Source organism: Aquarana catesbeiana, linkage group LG08, assembly GCF_042186555.1.
Source record: "Aquarana catesbeiana isolate 2022-GZ linkage group LG08, ASM4218655v1, whole genome shotgun sequence".
Classification (NCBI taxonomy): Eukaryota; Metazoa; Chordata; class Amphibia; order Anura; family Ranidae; genus Aquarana; species Aquarana catesbeiana.
Window position 1 is genome coordinate 289,058,538 of NC_133331.1, and position 18,734 is coordinate 289,077,271.

The 18,734-nt window shown below is 45.0% G+C and overlaps 1 protein-coding gene across 1 annotated transcript in view; it reads right to left on the bottom strand.

The window, feature by feature from the left end:
• Window positions 1-18,734, bottom strand: part of LOC141106784 (uncharacterized) — a 70,377-nt gene that overhangs the window by 39,144 nt on the left and 12,499 nt on the right. The window contains exons 10-11 of the mRNA XM_073597712.1: window positions 7,049-7,136; window positions 6,737-6,814 (exon numbers count right to left, since the gene is read on the bottom strand). Of these exons, the coding sequence (XP_073453813.1) occupies window positions 6,737-6,814; window positions 7,049-7,136 (166 nt within the window). The remainder of the gene's footprint in view (window positions 1-6,736; window positions 6,815-7,048; window positions 7,137-18,734) is intronic.

Below are 18,734 nucleotides of genomic sequence, written 5' to 3' on the forward strand. Positions count from 1 at the left end.
TAAACTGATCTGGATACACTGCTTCTGTATATGTGTTTCTCAACCCTCGGTACGCGTACCCCCGGGGGTACGCACACCAAGGGCAGGGGGTTTGCCGCCCAGAGCTGGCGCCACCATAAGCAGGGCTCCTGTCCTGCAGGAATGCTGTTCCCGTTAGCAGCAGCATCCTGGATCCGATCCTGGGCGGGTGCACCTCGCCCAGGCACCGAAGCTCAAGTGCAGTCCTCCCCTCCCTCCCTCTAGTCTGAATTGTTTGGCGGCTCTGTAACAAAGTCTGGCCTCCTAGACAGGTGCTCCTGTGATAGACGGAACACTAATCCAATTGAATCAGTGTGATGTGTATCATAGGAGGCGGCACATTTTTACAGCGGCCGCCCGGGTGGGCAGTTCAAATCCAAGCTCCGTGACACAGCGGGAGATTGTGATCCAGGCACTGGTAGGTTGCATTTGTCAGGCACTGGTAGGCTGCATTTGGTGGGCACTGATAAGGCTGCATTTGGTGGGCGCTGATAAGCTGCATTTGGTGGGCACTGATAAGGCTGCATTTGGTGTACACTGATAAGGCTGCATTTGGTGGGCACTAATAAGGCTGCATTTGGTGGGCACTAATAAGGCTGCATTTGGTGGGCACTAATAAGGCTGCATTTGGTGGGCACTAATAAGGCTGCATTTGGTGGGCGCTGATAAGCTGCATTTGGTGGGCACTATTAAGGCTGCATTTGGTGGGCACTAATAAGGCTGCATTTGGTGGGCACTATTAAGGCTGCATTTGGTGGGCACTAATAAGGCTGCATTTGGTGGGCACTGATAAGCTGCATTTGGTGGGCGCTGATAAGCTGCATTTGGTGGGCACTAATAAGGCTGCATTTGGTGGGCACTGATAAGCTGCATTTGTTGGGCACTGATAAGGCTGCATTTGGTGGCACTGATAAGGCTGCATTTGGTGCGCACTAATAAGGCTGCATTTGGTGGGCACTGATAAGCTGCATTTGGTGGGCACTGATAAGGTTGCATTTGGTGGCACTGATAAGGCTGTATTTAATATGACTGGTAGGCTGCATTTTGGGGACAAACAAGGCCAAGGATAAATCCAAGGGAAAAACCAAGCTTAACTTACTAACCAGCCCACAGACAACCAGATAACCTGTCTAACAGTATGCGTTAAAAGCAGGGGTTTAGTTTGCACACATTTGCAAATGCATGCGTAAGCCACAGAGCCTCGTCAAGGCACCCTGGTATCTGTGGTACCTGACACTAGCTTATAAGTGTCCCCACAGTGGAGGCACATGCATTCTGATGGATAGGTGAGAGCAGGTGGACTGTAGGGGAGCCACCACTTCCTAAAGTGCGTTGCCTGACCAAAATAACACGACAGTGATACAAAAAAGACGCCACTTGTTCCCATCTATAGCTGGCTATTGCATTTGATGCATTGATGCATTTGCATGGGCACTGATAAGCTACATTTAGTGGGCACTGATAAGCTGCATTTAATGGGTACAAACAAGGCCAAGGCTAAATCCAAGGGAAAAACCAAGCTTAACTTACCAACCAGCCCGCAGACAACCTGTTTAACATTATGCGTTAAAAGCAGGGGTTTAGTCTGCACACATTTGCAAATGCATACGTAAGCACACACAATATTAAGGCGTGACATATTGGGTATCTATTTACTCGGAACAACCTCGTGTTTTATATTGTATCTGAAAAAAAATGTGTAAAATATTGTGTTGAGCTGATATGTGACATTAAAAACTGGAACTACCCCCATTTTGTTCTCCAGGGCCTCTGCTGTCAAAAAATATGTTTGGGGGTTTTATCTAATCTTCAGGCCTAAAATGTTAATGTGTGTGCAAAAATAATGCAAAAACAGCTCTGGCAGTGAAAGGGATAATGTGAGCTAGATGGGATCACTCTCCTGTGATCACACTCTATACATTAGAGCTCCCCCTAGCTGCAGCCTGGTAATAACACTGCTAGGAGGTCTATTCATATTCATACTTCCCATCTTTAAAGGCTGAGTTCATCTTTTGTTTACTTTTTCTATATTCCAGCCCCCCTATGTACCGATATACCATTAATGTTCCTCAATTGCAGAAAAATAAAAGCTTTCTTTGATTATTAGAACAAGGCCTTACCTTAGCCCCTGCTGTGTTCATAGAAAACGTCATGACTTCCTGGTATGTAGATTCGGGATGTGAGAGCCAGTAAGACACAGGAAGGAGTTTACCAGCTGACCTCTTTAGCACACACACCTTGCACCCTTCAACTAGGTGTCCCCGGCATCCCTCCACACATGCATTTCCCTGGCTTGTCAATGTAAGCTGCCACAGCTGCTATGTTTGCACGGCACCCCCAGCGTTCCTCCAGATGGGCCTGGGCCGGATGATAAACTCTCTGGGGCCACATGTGGCCCTGTGGGATGGACACCCCTGATGTAGTGCAGGGGCCTGCCTGATTGGATACAGAGTGAATGGATATATAGGTGGGCCCTCCTATTCCATAGTTTTTGTAAATCTAAAAGAAATACGACCAACATTCATCACGGCTCAGCGAATGCGTGTCACATTCGTTTTCTTTAACCACTTACAGTCCATCTGCCCGCATTATACTACGGACGAGCGGCCCGTATAGGCAAACCTATGTACTGGTACATCCCTGCCTGTTTCCGGGTGTAGGGCGCGCACATGCGGGAGTCTGTCAGCAGGTCCCGGACAATGATTCATGGCTGGGACCTGCTGATCGGCTGTGTCCAATCACAGCCCAGAAGACATGTGCGATTTGTTTCGTACGAAACGATAATTCGTACGAATTTCCAAAAATTCGTACATTCTGAAGCATCCAAAATACGAATTTCTATGTTCCGAATTTTATACGAAATACGAAATTTTGTTGACGAAATTCGGATCCAAATTCCATTACAACGGAAACGTGACTGGTGTTTTGTTGACCAATCAGAGGTTTGCTTCTGCTGCTGAGTGAGGGTTGGGAAAATGACCTTTTTTAATATGGGAGTGGGAGACTGGTACTGGTAGCCAATGGGAGATTCAGAATCAGACAAAAAAAAAAATGTAGGTTAATATCGTTTTATTATTGTCATAATAATTACGATTATTCGTTATGATGAAGTTAAAAACCCAGGAAGTCAGCACAGCACAGGGATGGTGGGAGCCCCTCATAATGAGCACAGTACAGGGATGGGGGGAGCCCCTCATAATGATCACAGCACAGGGATGGTGGGAGCCCCTCATAATGAGCACAGCACAGGGATGGTGGGAGCCCCTCATAATGAGCACAGCACAGGGATGGTGGGAGCCCCTCATAATGAGCACAGCACAGGGATGGGGGGAGCCCCTCATAATGAGCACAGCACAGGGATGGTGGGAGCCCCTCATAATGAGTACAGCACAGGGATGGTGGGAGCCCCTCATAATGAGCACAGGGATGGTGGGAGCCCCTCATAATGAGCACAGCACAGGGATGGTGGGAGCCCCTCATAATGAGTACAGCACAGGGATGGTGGGAGCCCCTCATAATGAGTACAGCACAGGGATGGTGGGAGCCCCTCATAATGAGCACAGCACAGGGATGGTGGGAGCCCCTCATAATGAGTACAGCACAGGGATGGTGGGAGCCCCTCATAATGAGCACAGCACAGGGATGGTGGGGGCCCCTCATAATGAGCACAGCACAGGGATGGGAGGAGCCCCTCATAATGAGCACAGCACAGGGATGGGGGGAGCCCCTCATAATGAGCACAGCACAGGGATGGGAGGAGCCCCTCATAATGAGCACAGCACAGGGATGGTGGGAGCCCCTCATAATGAGCACAGCACAGGGATGGGGGGAGCCCCTCATAATGAGCACAGCACAGGGATGGGGGGGAGCCCCTCATAATGAGCACAGCACAGGGATGGTGGGAGCCCCTCATAATGAGCACAGCACAGGGATGGGGGGAGCCCCTCATAATGAGCACAGCACAGGGATGGTGGGAGCCCCTCATAATAAGCACAGCACAGGGATGGGGGGAGCCCCTCATAATGAGCACAGCACAGGGATGGGAGGAGCCCCTCATAATGAGCACAGCACAGGGATGGTGGGAGCCCCTCATAATGAGCACAGCACAGGGATGGTGGGAGCCCCTCATAATGAGCACAGGGATGGTGGGAGCCCCTCATAATGAGCACAGCACAGGGATGGTGGGAGCCCCTCATAATGAGCACAGCACAGGGATGGGAGGAGCCCCTCATAATGAGCACAGGGATGGGAGGAGCCCCTCATAATGAGCATAATGAGTCCAACGACTGCCATCTTGAGAAAGGTATTTTTTGCTTTTTAAATTCATCATAACGAACGTTCGTAATTGTTACGAAAAGTTAACGAACCTAACGACAATTCGTATTTCGTACGAATCCAAATTGAATTTCAGACACGAATTCCGAAATTCGAATTAACGGCTAATACGAAACGGAACGGAACAAAACGAAACAAATTTGACTGCGCACATGTCTACAACCCGGAGCCCTGTGTTGACAATAAACACAGAGCTCTGTACAGAGGGAACGATCTCTGTGTTTCTTATACATGCAAAGCAGGGAGAAGAAACAAAGAGATCTTTAGTAAAAAAGCAGCACACATCACACACATTATCACTTGTTAACCCCTTCCCATCCAGTGTCATTAGTACAGTGACAGTGTATAGTATTATCCCTGATCTCTGTATTAGTGTCACTGGTGATGTCAGTGTCAGTTCCTCTCAATGTCAGTTAGTGTCAGATTGTCCGCCGCACTATCACAGTCCCACTATAAATCACTGATCACCGCCATTACTAGTATAAAAATAAATAAATACAAATTCCAGTATATATTCTTTTTATTGTAGACGGTATAACTTTCACACAAACCAATTAATCAACACATTGGGATTTTTTTTTTTATTACCAAAGACATGTAACAGAATATATTTTGTCAGTTTATGAAGAAATTTGATTTAAAAATGTTTATTTTATTAGATGTTTTATAAGAGAAATTTAAAAAAAAACTTTTTTTTTTTTTTTTTTTTTTTAGATTTTACGTGTTTTCTTTGTGTATATAGCAAAATATAACAAATGCAATGGTAAACAAATACCACCAAAAGAAAGCTTTATTTGTGTGAACAGAAAATGATATACATTTTGTTTTGTGTACAGCATTGCCTGACCGCACAATTACCAGTTAAAGAAGCGAAGTGCCGAATAGAAAAAAATGGCCTGGTCATGAAGGGGGGTAAAACCTTACAGGTCTGTTTAACCTCTTCATCTCTGGAAGTGTTTGTGAAATCTTCCACCACAAAATGTACTCAGCCAATGAGAGGTAATGACTCAATTTTTATTTTTCTCCTGCTATCAATGGCCAACACTAGACATGTGAGATTAGTTTTGTTCCAAATTAAAATTCGGGACAAATTTTCGTTTTTTCGAATTTTCGTTTTTTGGGAAATTCGTATGTTTACCCGAATTTCGGAATTACAATGGTACCGAACAAATCCAAAATAACGGAAAAAAAACATTCAGACAAAATTCAAATAAAATTTCAAATTCCAATAGTTTTCAAATTCCAATCGTTTTCAAATTTCCAAAGAGAATAAGATAGAATAGAAAATAAAGGAATAGAATATAAAAAAAAAATAATAGACTAGAAAAGAATATAACAGAAAATAGGATAATAGAGTAAAACAGAAAAAAATAGAATAGAATAACATAGAAAAAATATAATCATCTTCTGAAATTTGAATTTCAAATAGAATACAAGATAATTGAATAGAAAAAAAGAATGGAATAGACTATAACAGAATAGAAAAGAATATAATTAAAAAACAATAGAATAGAATAGACTAGAAAGAATATAACCATTTCCCAAAATTAAAATAAAGTCAACTTGAATAGAATAGAAAAGAATAGATTAGATTAGAAAAAAACAGAATAGTATCGAAAAAACAGAATAGAATAGATTAGAATAGAAAATGTCAGAATAGTATCGAAAAAACAACAGAATAAAATAGAAGGAATATAACCATCTTCCGAAATTCAAATAGAATAAGTTTGAATAGAAAAGAACAGAATAGATCAGATTAGAAAATATAGAATAGAAAATAAAATAATAGAAAAAATAAAAAAAAAGAATATAATTATAAACAACAATAGAATAGAATAGATTATAATAGGAAGAATATAACCATTTCCCAAAATTTAAATAGAATCAATTCAAATTTGAATAGAATAGAAAGGAATACATTAGAATAGAATAGGAAGATGGTTATATTCCTTCTATTCTGTTCTATTTTTTCTATTCTATTCCTTTATTTTCTATTCTATTCTCTTTAGAGTTTGGAAAACTATTCGAAATTGATTTGAAAATGAATAAACAAATTTTGAAAATGAATTAAACGAATTTAACGAAACACATTTATGTAAATAACGAAACAAAACACATTTTTTCATCTGCACATGTCTACGGTACAACACTTCATCCATGTCTTTGGTGATCTCTGATCTCCTTATCAACTGTTTCTTACATGATGAAGATGAGCCATGGAGTATATCTGAGGTGTATATCAGGGTGTGCTTCTTCCCCACATGTCCAGCAACATTCATATACAAGACATTTCCCGCACTCAAGGCACTAATACACCTTGAGGGTTGTGTGGGACCCCTGATGTACAGGAAGACAGGACTTCAGTGAGGAACAATTCCCTCACTCAGGACAGGAATAGAGCTTCTCCCTCATGTGCACTCTCTGATGTGTATTAAGAGCTGACTTCTGTGAAAAACATTTCCTGCATTTAGGACAGGAATATGGCTTCTACCCCGTGTGAGATCTCTGATGTATTTTAAGAGATGGCTTCTGTGAAAAATGTTTCCCACACTCAGGACAGGAATACGGCTTCTCCCCCGTGTGCGATCTCTGATGTATATTAAGATGTGACTTCAATGAAAAACATTTCCCACACTCAGGACAGGAATACGGCTTCTCCCCCGTGTGAGATCTCTGATGTATATTAAGAGATGACTTCTGTGAAAAACGTTTCCCGCACTCAGGACAGGAATACAGCTTCTCAACTCTGTGGGATCTTTGATGACTGTAAAGATATGACTTATCTGAAAAACATTTTCCGCACTCAGGACAAGAATATGGCTTTTCCCCCGTGTGAGAACTTTGATGTCTGACAAGCTGTGATTTTTGTACAAAGCATTTGCCGCACTCAGAACAGGAATACGGCTTCTCACCCGTGTGCGATCTCTGATGTCTGTAAAGATCTGAAATCCTTAAAAAACATTTTTCGCACTCAGGACAGGAATATGGCTTCTCACCTGTGTGAGATCTTATATGCACAGTGAGTCTGGGTTTAAAACGGAAACACTTCCCACACTCAGGGCAAGAATATGGTTTCTCTCCTGTGTGAGATCTTATATGCTCATTGAGACAGGATTTAAAACGGAAACACTTCCCGCACTCAATACAGGAAAACCTCTTATCTGTTGGAAGGCCGACACCCTTCTTGACAGTCTGAGATTCCTCAGGATAATAGGAATACGATGGTCCGGCACCGTCCCGCACAGCCTGAGGTTCCTCAGGATAAGAGGAATATGATGGTCCAGCACCATCCCTCACAGTCTGAGGTTCCTCAGGATAAGAGAAATACGATGGTCCGGCACCGTCCCTCACAGTCTGAGGTTCCTCAGGATAAGAGGAATACGATGGTCTGGCACTGTCCCTCACAGTCTGAGGTTCCTCGGGATAAGAGGAATACGATGGTCCGGCACTGTCCCGCAAAGTCTGAGGTTCCTCAGGATAAGAGGAATACGACGGTCCGGCACCGTCCCTCACAGTCTGAGGTTCCTCAGGATAAGAGGAATACGATGGTCCATCTACACTGTGTGGTGCCGGATGGACATTTGAGGTAGTCGGTTTTTCTCCTGGACTATACTGTATGATGTCCTCATCTTCTACTTTACAGTCTGGAGACAAAGTGAGACAATCCTCTGAGGTTTTCCTCATCTCCCGTCCATCTACTAAAATAGAAATACAAAGATTATTACTAGACATAAGCAGATTGGTTCCCCTAAACCAGGACTCCGCCCACATCAGCCAGCTTTGTCTCTGAAGATCTTACAATTGCCCCCTCAAAGTAAATGGGTCCTCTGATCTCCTACCAGTTCATTTCTTTATTCATGGGCTTTAGTCAGAGAGTGAGGAAACAATGAGAACTGTCTTTTATTAGGAGTGACAGTGATGAGGGGATTATAGGACTAGTGTCCCCACCCCCTCTATCACTCATTGCCATCTTCCCAACACAAGAAGTCCTGCACTTTCTTATTTAGTCCATGATTTAGTCATGAATAACAGCGGGGGGGGGGGCTGAGCCCCACCAGAGGTATACCGCGTGACATAAAAACACCATCAAAACATGGCAACAGCCCCCATCTCTAGGGCCTCAGCTCAAAAAATGTATAATGTTTGGGGGTTCCAAGTCATTTTCTAGCAGTTATTACTGAATACATTGTTTCTATGTGTTTATCAGATGATGGGGGATCTAGGTGGACCCTCCGTACTGCTCTCTCCTTCACAATAAAGTCTCCTCTTACCCGGTGATGTGAGGGGCGGCTGATTGTCCATCATGACGTCCTTGTAGAGATCCTTGTGTCCTTCTAAATACTCCCACTCCTCCATGGAGAAATAGACAGTGACATCCTGACACCTTATAGGAACCTGACACACACAATGATACAGTCACCATCCAGACACATCCCTTGTCTGTTACTGGATAATGTCCCAGAATTCCCGGCACCGCTCACCTCTCCTGTCAGCAGCTCCATCATCTTCTTGGTGACTTCTAGAATCTTCTCCATGTTGTGTCTCCCAGGTTTTAGGGAGTCACATGGAGGCACTGTGATGGTCATATGATCACCTGACTTCACCAGAGGAAATCTCTGTATTGAGGAACCAATAGGAATATCATGTTAGAATTCCAGAATCCTCCTCACCTCTCCAGTCAGGTCTGTGTTTTATTAATAGAGATAAGAGGGATGTCATGTGACCTCCCAGAATCCTCCTCACCTCTCCGGTCAGCAGGTAGATGATCTCCAGGGTGAGGTTTAGTATCTTCTCAGTCATGTGACTCCGGTCCTCCTCCATCCTCATTGGTGCCATCATTTGATATATACAGGTCTCCTCATAGACGGATAACTTTGGGAAATGAAAGTAAGAATTATTTGGATGGTATTCATCATGCAATAATAGGATGTGGATGTGAGGGGGGGGGGGACACATTTAGTTTGGACTGTTTTGTACATTTTTGAGGTCCTGGGACTCTCTTGACCTGCCGGATCAGAAATTCCCTTTTCTCTATTGGATTTGTTTGGTTTTTGAACTGGTTTTAGATCTGTAGATAAGGAATGATAAATACATACTTGCCAACTGTCCCGAATTTCCCAGGACATTCCCAGTACTTAGACCTTTGTCTCGGTCTTACCATTTCCCGGGAGATGTCCCAGGAAATCGGTTTTCCCGATTTTATTTTTTTTGACGCCGCTACAGGGCCGCGGGCGGCAATGAATTGTTTCCAATGGCTGCCATTTTACAGAAGACCAGCTATCGTGAGGAAGAAACAACTGGCGGAACCCAAGCTCCGCCTCTTTGTGCTTTCCTTCCACCTCCATGAGCTGGTCTTCTGTAAATGGCGCCAAGACCAAATCACCAGAGCGTCGCTACTGGGGTGTGGCCTGTAAGGTGGGACTCCGCTATAGGGACGCCTGATGTAAGGTGGGACTCCGCTCTGGGGACACCTGATGTAAGCAGGGACTCCGCCCGGGGGACGCCTGATGGAAGGAGCGACTCCGCTCGGGGGACGCCTGATGGAAGGAGCGACTCCGCTCGGGGGACGCCTGATGGAAGGAGCGACTCCACTCGGGGGACGCCTGATGGAAGGAGCGACTCCACTCGGGGGATGCCTGATGGAAGGAGGGACTCCGCTCGGGGGACGCCTGATGGAAGGAGGGACTCCGCTCTGGGGACGCCTGATGGAAGGAGGGACTCCGCTCTGGGGACGCCTGATGGAAGGAGGGACTCCGCTCTGGGGACGCCTGATGGAAGGAGGGACTCCGCTCTGGGGGCGCCTGATGGAAGGAGGGACTCCGCTCTGGGGACGCCTGATGGAAGGAGGGACTCCGCTCTGGGGACGCCTGATGGAAGGAGGGACTCCACTCTGGGGACGCCTGATGGAAGGAGGGACTCCACTCTGGGGATGCCTGCTGGAAGGAGGGACTCTGCTGGTAATGCCTGATGGAAGGAGGGACTCTGCTGGTAATGCCTGATGGAAGGAGGGACTCTGCTGGGGGCACCTGATGGAAGGAGGGACTCTGCTGGGGGCACCTGATGGAAGGAGGGACTCTGCTGGGGGCACCTGATGGAAGGAGGGACTCTGCTGGGGGCTCCCACTGATTCTGCATTATGGTGAGTTGAACTATTTCATTATATATTACAATGTAATAATAGAAATAATGGGCTTCAATCTTCCTGACACCATAACAACCATGGTGCCGGGATAATTGAAGCGCTAACACCAGGTGTTTGGAGTATCTTTATCTGCTGTTTGGTAAACTTTCTGGAATACACATATTGCTATTGTGGTGTATGATCTGGGCCTGCCGTCCCTCCATCCCTCTTTCTTTCCTTCCTTCTCCCTCCATCCGTCATTCATCTCAGACTTAAACCACATCCAGCCAATCATTACGGATGTCCAAGTCTGGGCAGGTCAGACTTTATCATATTATAGGCTACCCCACCTCATTAACATGTTGTACCCCATCATGTTTCATAGTCTCCGGCCCTTCGGGCTTCCGTCATGTATTTTGGTTGCAGTGGCTGCACAGGGTATGCACCTCATCCCTGTATATCAACAACATATATCTCATGTTACATTATCATTTACACAATTTACTCCCATTTCATTTTCTTTTTTGGTATGTTAAATGTTCTGTTTTACCCCTGTAATTGAGCCCCACTGCTTGCCCCCCTTCTTGCCCCTTATGACAGGTGCTGGTGCATGGTGCCCCAATCGTATGTTCTTCCGCGGCGGCCCGGTGAGCTCCCTGGCGGAGAGGCTGGTCCTGTTATCGGGACCACCCCCTCCTCTTGCACTGGTCCTGGCTGGGATTTTTATCCCTTTACCATAGGGCCAGTGTGCATGCGCACGCGTGCGTTGTCCTCGCGCGAGTGCAATGCGGGAGCTCTGACCCTGTGACGTCACACGCCGGCGACCGCCTGCGCGGTTACCACGTCACTGGGTTGGGAGCTATAAATAACGGACAGTTTGTCCGTCTATCCATGCTCTGGACCATAGGTGCCTGTGAATGTATACTCCGGCCAGTACCCAGTAAGTCACCTGGTAATTTACTATTTTACCGAAACATTGCTACAGCACCTGTTATCCCAAGTTACTGGCAATTGGCCTTTCTAATTTTTTGGCATCATTTTCTTTTCTCCCGCTATAGGTGACTTTGGCAGGGGTGTTTAGGCTCCTCCATGCCTCCACCCTATACCATCTGGTTGGAGTTGTACACATTGTGACTGTAGGCTGATACCTTCCTTTTCAGCCGGAGCACTCTTCCCGGGACCTTCAAATATATATATTTTTACATCTAAATTACCAGGTAGATGCTGTGTCCTTCACTTATATATAGCTCCTAACTGTCCCTGATTTGGATCAAAGTCCCTCTTTCCTCCTCATTTTGGTCTAATCTATATAGTTGTATATGAAATGCACTCGTTATCTATCAAAAAAGTGTTTCCCAGTGCTAAACCTTTCATCCAATTTCTAAATTGCTGCATTTGTAAATTCCAAAAGCCAATATAAAGGAATAGTAGTGGTAAAAAAAAGCACTTGTGTGTTTAAACAATTATTTTTTTGTACAATTCTCCTTTAAGGGGGTGTTTCATTTGCCTACATACCTTTGCTAATAAGTGTCCCTCATTTCCATCTCAGAAAGTTGGGAGGTATGCATATTCCCAGTGGCGTAGCGTGGGGGGTGCAGGGGGTGCCGTGGCCCCAGGCGCGACATTTAGGGGGGTGCCAGTATGTGTCACTGGCTGCCTCCTCCTAATTTCAAATTCCTGTGTCCCCTGCGCTCCGGCCGCCATGTTAAGTGTCCGGCGCCCTGTGATTGGGCGTATGGGGGTCATGTGAGGCGTAGGTCTGGCCTGTCCTCGATCGCTCCTGAAGTCCCGCCTCCGCACATGACCCCCCATACGCCCAATCACAGGGCGCTGGACACTGAACATGGCAGCAGGCAGAGCGCAGGGGAGAGAAGAAACAACGTGAGCCGCCGCTGTATTCTCCTCCTCCTCCGGATTGATGCAGGCCAGGATAAGAAGGTGAGTGAGACTCCCTCGTGAGAGTCTTGTTACTGGCCGGGGGGGGGGCGAGAGAGAGAGAGACTGTAGGCAGGACAGTATAGTGTAGTATAGTGGTCAGTATAGTGGACAGTGTAGTGTAGTATAGTGGTCAGTATAGTGGACAGTGTAGTGTAGTATAGTGGTCAGTATAGTGGACAGTATAGTGGTCAGTGTAGTATAGTATAGTGGTTAGTATAGTGGTCATTATAGTGTAGTTTAGTATGGAGGTAAGTGTAGTGTAGTGGTCAGTATGGGGGGCAGTGTAGTGGACAGTATAGTGTAGTGGTCAGTGTAGTGTAGTATAGTGGACAGTGTAGTATGGTGGTCAGTATAGTGTCGTGTAGTATAGTGGACAGTGTAGTATAGTGGTCAGTATAGTACAGTATAGTGGTTAGTGTAGTATAGTATAGTGGTTAGCATAGTGGTCAGTATAGTGTAGTTTAGTATGGAGGTCAGTGTAGTGTAGTATAGTGGTCAGTATGGTGGTTAGTGTAGTGGACAGTATAGTGGTCAGTATAGTGTAGTGGACAGTGTAGTATAGTGTGGTGGTCAGTGTAGTGTAGTATGGTGGTCAGTGTAGTGTAGTATAGTGGTCAGTATAGTATAGTGGACAGTGTAGTGTAGTATGGTGGTCAGTATAGAGGACAGTGTAGTATAGTGGACAGTGTAGTGTAGTATGGTGGTCAGTATAGTGTCGTGTAGTATAGTGGACAGTGTAGTATAGTGGTCAGTGTAGTATGGTGGTCAGTATAGTGTAGTATAGTGGTTAGTGTAGTATAGTATAGTGGTTAGTATAGTGGTCAGTATAGTGTAGTTTAGTATAGAGGTCAGTGTAGTGTAGTGGACAGTATAGTATAGTGGACAGTGTAGTGTAGTATAGTGGACAGTGTAGTGTAGTATAGTGGACAGTGTAGTATGGTGGTCAGTGTAATGTAGTATAGTGGACAGTGTAGTATAGTGGACAGTGTAGTATGGTGGTCAGTATAGTGTACTATGGTGGTCAGTATAGTGTAGTATAATGGTCAGTGTAGTATAGTGAACAGTTTAATGTAGTATAGTGGACAGTGTAGTATGGTGGTCAGTATAATGTAGTATGGTGGACAGTGTAGTATGGAGGACAGTGTAGTGTAGTGGTCAGTGTAGTGTAGTATAGTGGTCAGTGTAGTGTAGTATAGTGGACAGTGTAGTATAGTGGTCAGTGTAGTATGGTGGTCAGTATAGTGTAGTATAGTGGACAGTGTAGTGTAGTATAGTGGACAGTGTGGTATGGTGGTCAGTATAGTGTAGTATAGTGGTCAGTGTAGTGTAGTATAGTGGACAGTGTAGTATAGTGGACAGTGTAGTGTAGTATAGTGGACAGTGTAGTGTAGTATAGTGGACAGTGTAGTGTAGTATAGTGGACAGTGTAGTATGGTAGTCAGTATAGTGTAGTATAGTGGTCAGTGTAGTATAGTGGACAGTGTAGAGTAGTATAGTAGTCAGTGTAGTATGGTGGTCAGTATAGTGTAGTATAGTGGTCAGTGTAGTGTAGTATAGTGGACAGTGTAGTATAGTGGACAGTGTAGTGTAGTATAGTGGACAGTGTAGTGGTCAGTGTAGTGGACAGTATAGTGGTCAGTGTAGTATAGTGGACAGTATAGTATAGTGGTCAGTATAGTTGTCAGTGTAGTATAGTGGACAGTATAGTATAGTGGTCAGTGTAGTGGACAATGTAGTGTAGTGGACAGTGTAGTTCTCAGTGTAGTGGACAGTGTAGTGTGTAGTGGTCAGTATAGGAATCAGTTAGGTCAGTACTATTGTATTTGAAGGGACTCAGGGATAGCTAAAAGTCCGCAGGTTAGGGTGCTGACAACCCACGATACGCCACTGCATACTCCCATGAGTTCGGGCCAAACATTGGCTGTTCGCCCATTCGGTGGACACCAGAATTGTCAGGGCAGTTAACCATTTGTTCGGCCCCCCGAACGCCCCACAATGCACTGCGCACTGCACAGGGCACTGGAAGCCCTGATTGGCTGAAACAATGAAGGCTTTGGCCAATCAGGGCACAGAACACTGTCAGAGCCATGATTGGAGAAAGTCATGATGACTGTGCCCAATCATGGCTCATTGTATATAGACCCACCCCACACTATAAAAGGTTCCTTCCCAGAGCAGATGTTTGCAGCGTGATATCGGAGTGGAGAGGGATAGAACAGGGCTTTGTTTATTGCTACTAGTGAGTTAGTTTGCTATTGTGAGTGTAGAGTGTCAGTGTAGTGTGAATATAGTGATAGTGCAGTGTGAGTGTATGAGTGTAGTACGACCGTTCATTTATACCTTAGTGTTAGTTTAATGTTTCAGGGCAGGTTTCCTGAAGTTTATTGAGGTGTGTCAGAGTAGAGTGTCAGGGCACTTTTACTGCAGTATATTGAAGTGTGTCAGTGCACTTTTACTGTAGTATATTGAAGTCTAACGGGGCACTTTTACAGCAATTTATCGAAGTGCATCAGGGCACTTTTACTGCAGTATATTGAAGTGCGTCAGGGCACTTTTACTGCAGTATATTGAAGTTGGTCAGGGCACTTTTACTGCAGTATATTGAAGTGTGTCAGGGCACTTTTACTACAGTATATTGAAGTGCATCAGGGCACTTTTACAGCAATTTATTGAAGTGCATCAGGGCACTTTTACAGCAATTTATTGAAGTGCGTCAGGGCACTTTTACTGCAGTATATTGAAGTGCGTCAATGCATTTTTACTGCAGTATATTAAAGTGTGTCAGTGCGCTTTTACTGCAGTATATTGAATTGCGTTAGTGCATTTTTACAGCAATTTATTGAAGTGCGTCAGTGCACTTTTACTTCAGTATATTGAAGTGTGTCAGGGCACTTTTACTGCAGTATATTGAAGTTGGTCAGGGCACTTTTACTGCAGTATATTGAAGTGCATCAGGGCACTTTTACAGCAATTTATTGAAGTGCATCAATGCATTTTTACTGCAGTATATTAAAGTGTGTCAGGGCATTTTTACTGCAATATATTGAAGTGCCTTAGTGCACTTTTACTGCAGTATATTGAATTGCGTTAGTGCACTTTTACAGCAATTTATTGAAGTGCGTCAGGGCACTTTTACTGCAGTATATTGAATTGCATCAATGCACTTTTTCAGCAATTTATTGAAGTGCGTCAGGGCACTTTTACTGCAGTATATTGAAGTGTGTCACTGCACTTTAACTGCAATACATTGAAGTGCCTTAGTGGACTTTTACTGCAGTATATTGAAGTGTGTTAGTGAACTTTTACTGCAATATTATGAACTGCGTTAGTGCCCTTTTAATGCAGTATATTGAAAGGAGTCAGGGCACTTTTACTGCAATATATTGAAGTACCTTAGTGCACTTTTACTGCAGTATATTGAAGTGCATTAGTGAACTTTTACTACAATATTATGAGCTGCGTTAGTGTACTTTTATTGCACTATATTGAAGTGCTTTAGTGCAATTTTACTGCAGTATATTGAAGTGCGTTAGGGCACTTTTACTGCAGCATATTGAAGTGCATCAGAGCACTTTCACTGCAGTATATTGAAGTGGGTCAGGGCACTTTTACTGCAGTATATTGAAGTGCGTAAGCGCTATTTTACTGCAGTATATTGAAGTGTGCTAGTGTAATTTTACTGTGGTATATTTTACTGCAGTATATTGAAGTGCGTCACTTTTACTGCAGTATATTGAAGTGTGTCAGGGCACTTTTACTGCAGTATATTGAAGTGCATCAGGGCACTTTTACTGCAGTATATTGAAGTGCATCAGGGCACTTTTACAGCAATTTACTGAAGTGTGTCAGGGCACTTTTACTGCAGTATATTGAAGTGTGTTAGTGCACTTTTTTCACTGCAGTATATTGAAGTGCGTCCGAGCACTTTTACTGCAGTATATTGAAGTGGGTCAGGGCACTTTTACTGTAGTATATTGAAGTGTGCTAGTGCACTTTTACTGCAGCATATTTAAGTGGGTCAGGGCACTTTTACTGCAGTATATTGAAGTGGGTCAGGGCACTTTTACTGTAGTATATTGAAGTGTGCTAGTGCACTTTTACTGCAGCATATTTAAGTGGGTCAGGGCACTTTTACTGCAGTATATTGAAGTTCATTAAGGCAATTTTACTGCAGTATATTGTTGTGTGTCAGTGGAGTGTGTCTGTGTAGTAAGTACTCAGGTTAAAGTGCACCAAACACCACTTTCCATTGATTAAAGTGCATCCACATCCACATTTTTCCTTCTCTATTACATTTCGGTAATAAGCCCCCCCCCCCGCATCATTTCTGGGAGGCCAACTAAGAGAGAGGCAGACGTTCCCATGGCACTGTGAGGGCGCCAGCAGCATATGTGTCCACAGGCAAAGGTTGACGTGGTCCATCCTCAGGCAGGGCACCATTTTCTCTGTTTAGTGATGCAGAGGAGGTGGTGGACTGGCTTACTAAACCATCCTCATCCTCCACCCACCCCCTGCAGAGACTAGTGCGCAGTCCACCATAGCTGTCAGTGTGGCCTATTCTGCTTCCTTATCCACAGCTATTCCTTCTGGTAAGAGCACCTAAAAGCCACACAAAAGGGATGCAATTTTGCTCCTCGTCACCTTTCAGGTCCTACCCCAGCTGTATCTCATGACCTCTCAGCAGCCTCCACTGACAGGGATCATGGTAAAGCGAAGGGTGTTACAGAACCTTGCAGCACGTCTGCCAGCAGCACACCACCAGTTGTAGAGTATAGCAGGCAAATTTCTCTTCCCTAGCTGCTGCGGCAAAGAAAAAAAAATACAGTCACTGCCACCCATCTAAATTGCTGGCTTTTCAACTCCTGCCTTTCTGTATGGTATATTCTGCCCCCTTCTGTGAATTTGCAGAATGTGCTGTACCACAATGGCAGGCTCCCAGTCGCTATTTCTTTGCATGTAAGGCCATTCCAGCTCTGTACCATCACGTGGAAGGCAATGTTGTGGCATCGTTGGGAAAGGCAGTCAGCTGCAAGGTCCACGTTATTGCTGACTAGGAATGGGTGAACGGTTCGGCCCGAGCATAATTTCGGGCCAAACTTTAGCTGTTCGGATGTTCGACGAACAGCCGAACAAACTGGTAGTTTAACTGTTTGTTCGGCCCCTCGAACTGACCACAATGCATTGTGGTGCTGAACAGTGCATTGCAAGCCCTGATTGGCTGAAGCAGTGAAAGCTTCAGCCAATCAGGGCACAGAGCACTGTCAGAGTCATGATTGGACACTGTCATCATGACTTTATCCAATCATGGCTCATTCCTGCCCCACAGTATAAAAGTATTCTTTCAATGGCAGCCATTTTCAGTGTGATTTTGGCGTGGAGAGAGATAGAACAGGGCTCTGTTCAGTGCTATCAGTTAGTTTGTGTGCTATACTGTGCTATTTTGCTTCAATTGTCAGTGTAGAATATTAGTTTAGTGTCAGTCTAGGGATAGTGTGAGTGTAGTGAGGAGGACCATCATTCAGCTTTGCATAGTGTGCAGCTAGAGTAGGGACAGCTCAGATAGTTTCACTGTAGTGTAGTGAGACCGTGATTAAAGTGCATCTACGTACAGATTTCAACTTCTTTACATTTGCTTATAAGCACAGCCCCCTCATCCCAATAATGTCTGGGAGGACAACAAGGAGAGGCAAACGTTCCCTTGGCACTGTAAGGGGGCCAGCAACTAATGTGTCCACAGGCAAAGGTGGACTTGGTGGTCACTACTCAGGCAGGGCAACATTTCCTCTGTTTAGTGAGTTTGCCCGTGCTATCCAGCCACAGCATGCAGAGGAGGTGGTGGACTGGCTTACTAAACCTTCCTCATCCTCTGTCACGCAAGCAGAGACAAGTGTGCAGTCTGCTGTAGTTGCCAGAGTGGATAAACCTGCCTCCTTGTCCACATCTATTCCTGCCATAGCCCCAACATCAGCCATTGAGGAGTCAGCTGAGTTATTTGACCACAGCGCCAGCCACTTGCACCTTGATGATGCCCAGCCATTACTGGATTCAGATGTTGGTTCTGAGGTTGAGGATGAATGGAACATGAGCCTAGAGAGAGGGAGGAACACTGGCAGACAAATTGGCATTCATGTTCCCCAAGCCGCAGCGTATTGCCAAGTTGTCTCCAGTGGTAATGATGAAGATGGAGGAGATGGAGATGATGATGATGTCACTGATGCGACTTGGGTGCCAGATAGAGCAGAGGAGGAAACTGAAGGTGAGGCGGCACAATCCCAAGGAGGCCGACATCAAGAAAGAGTAGAGAGCAGCCACCCTATTCCATC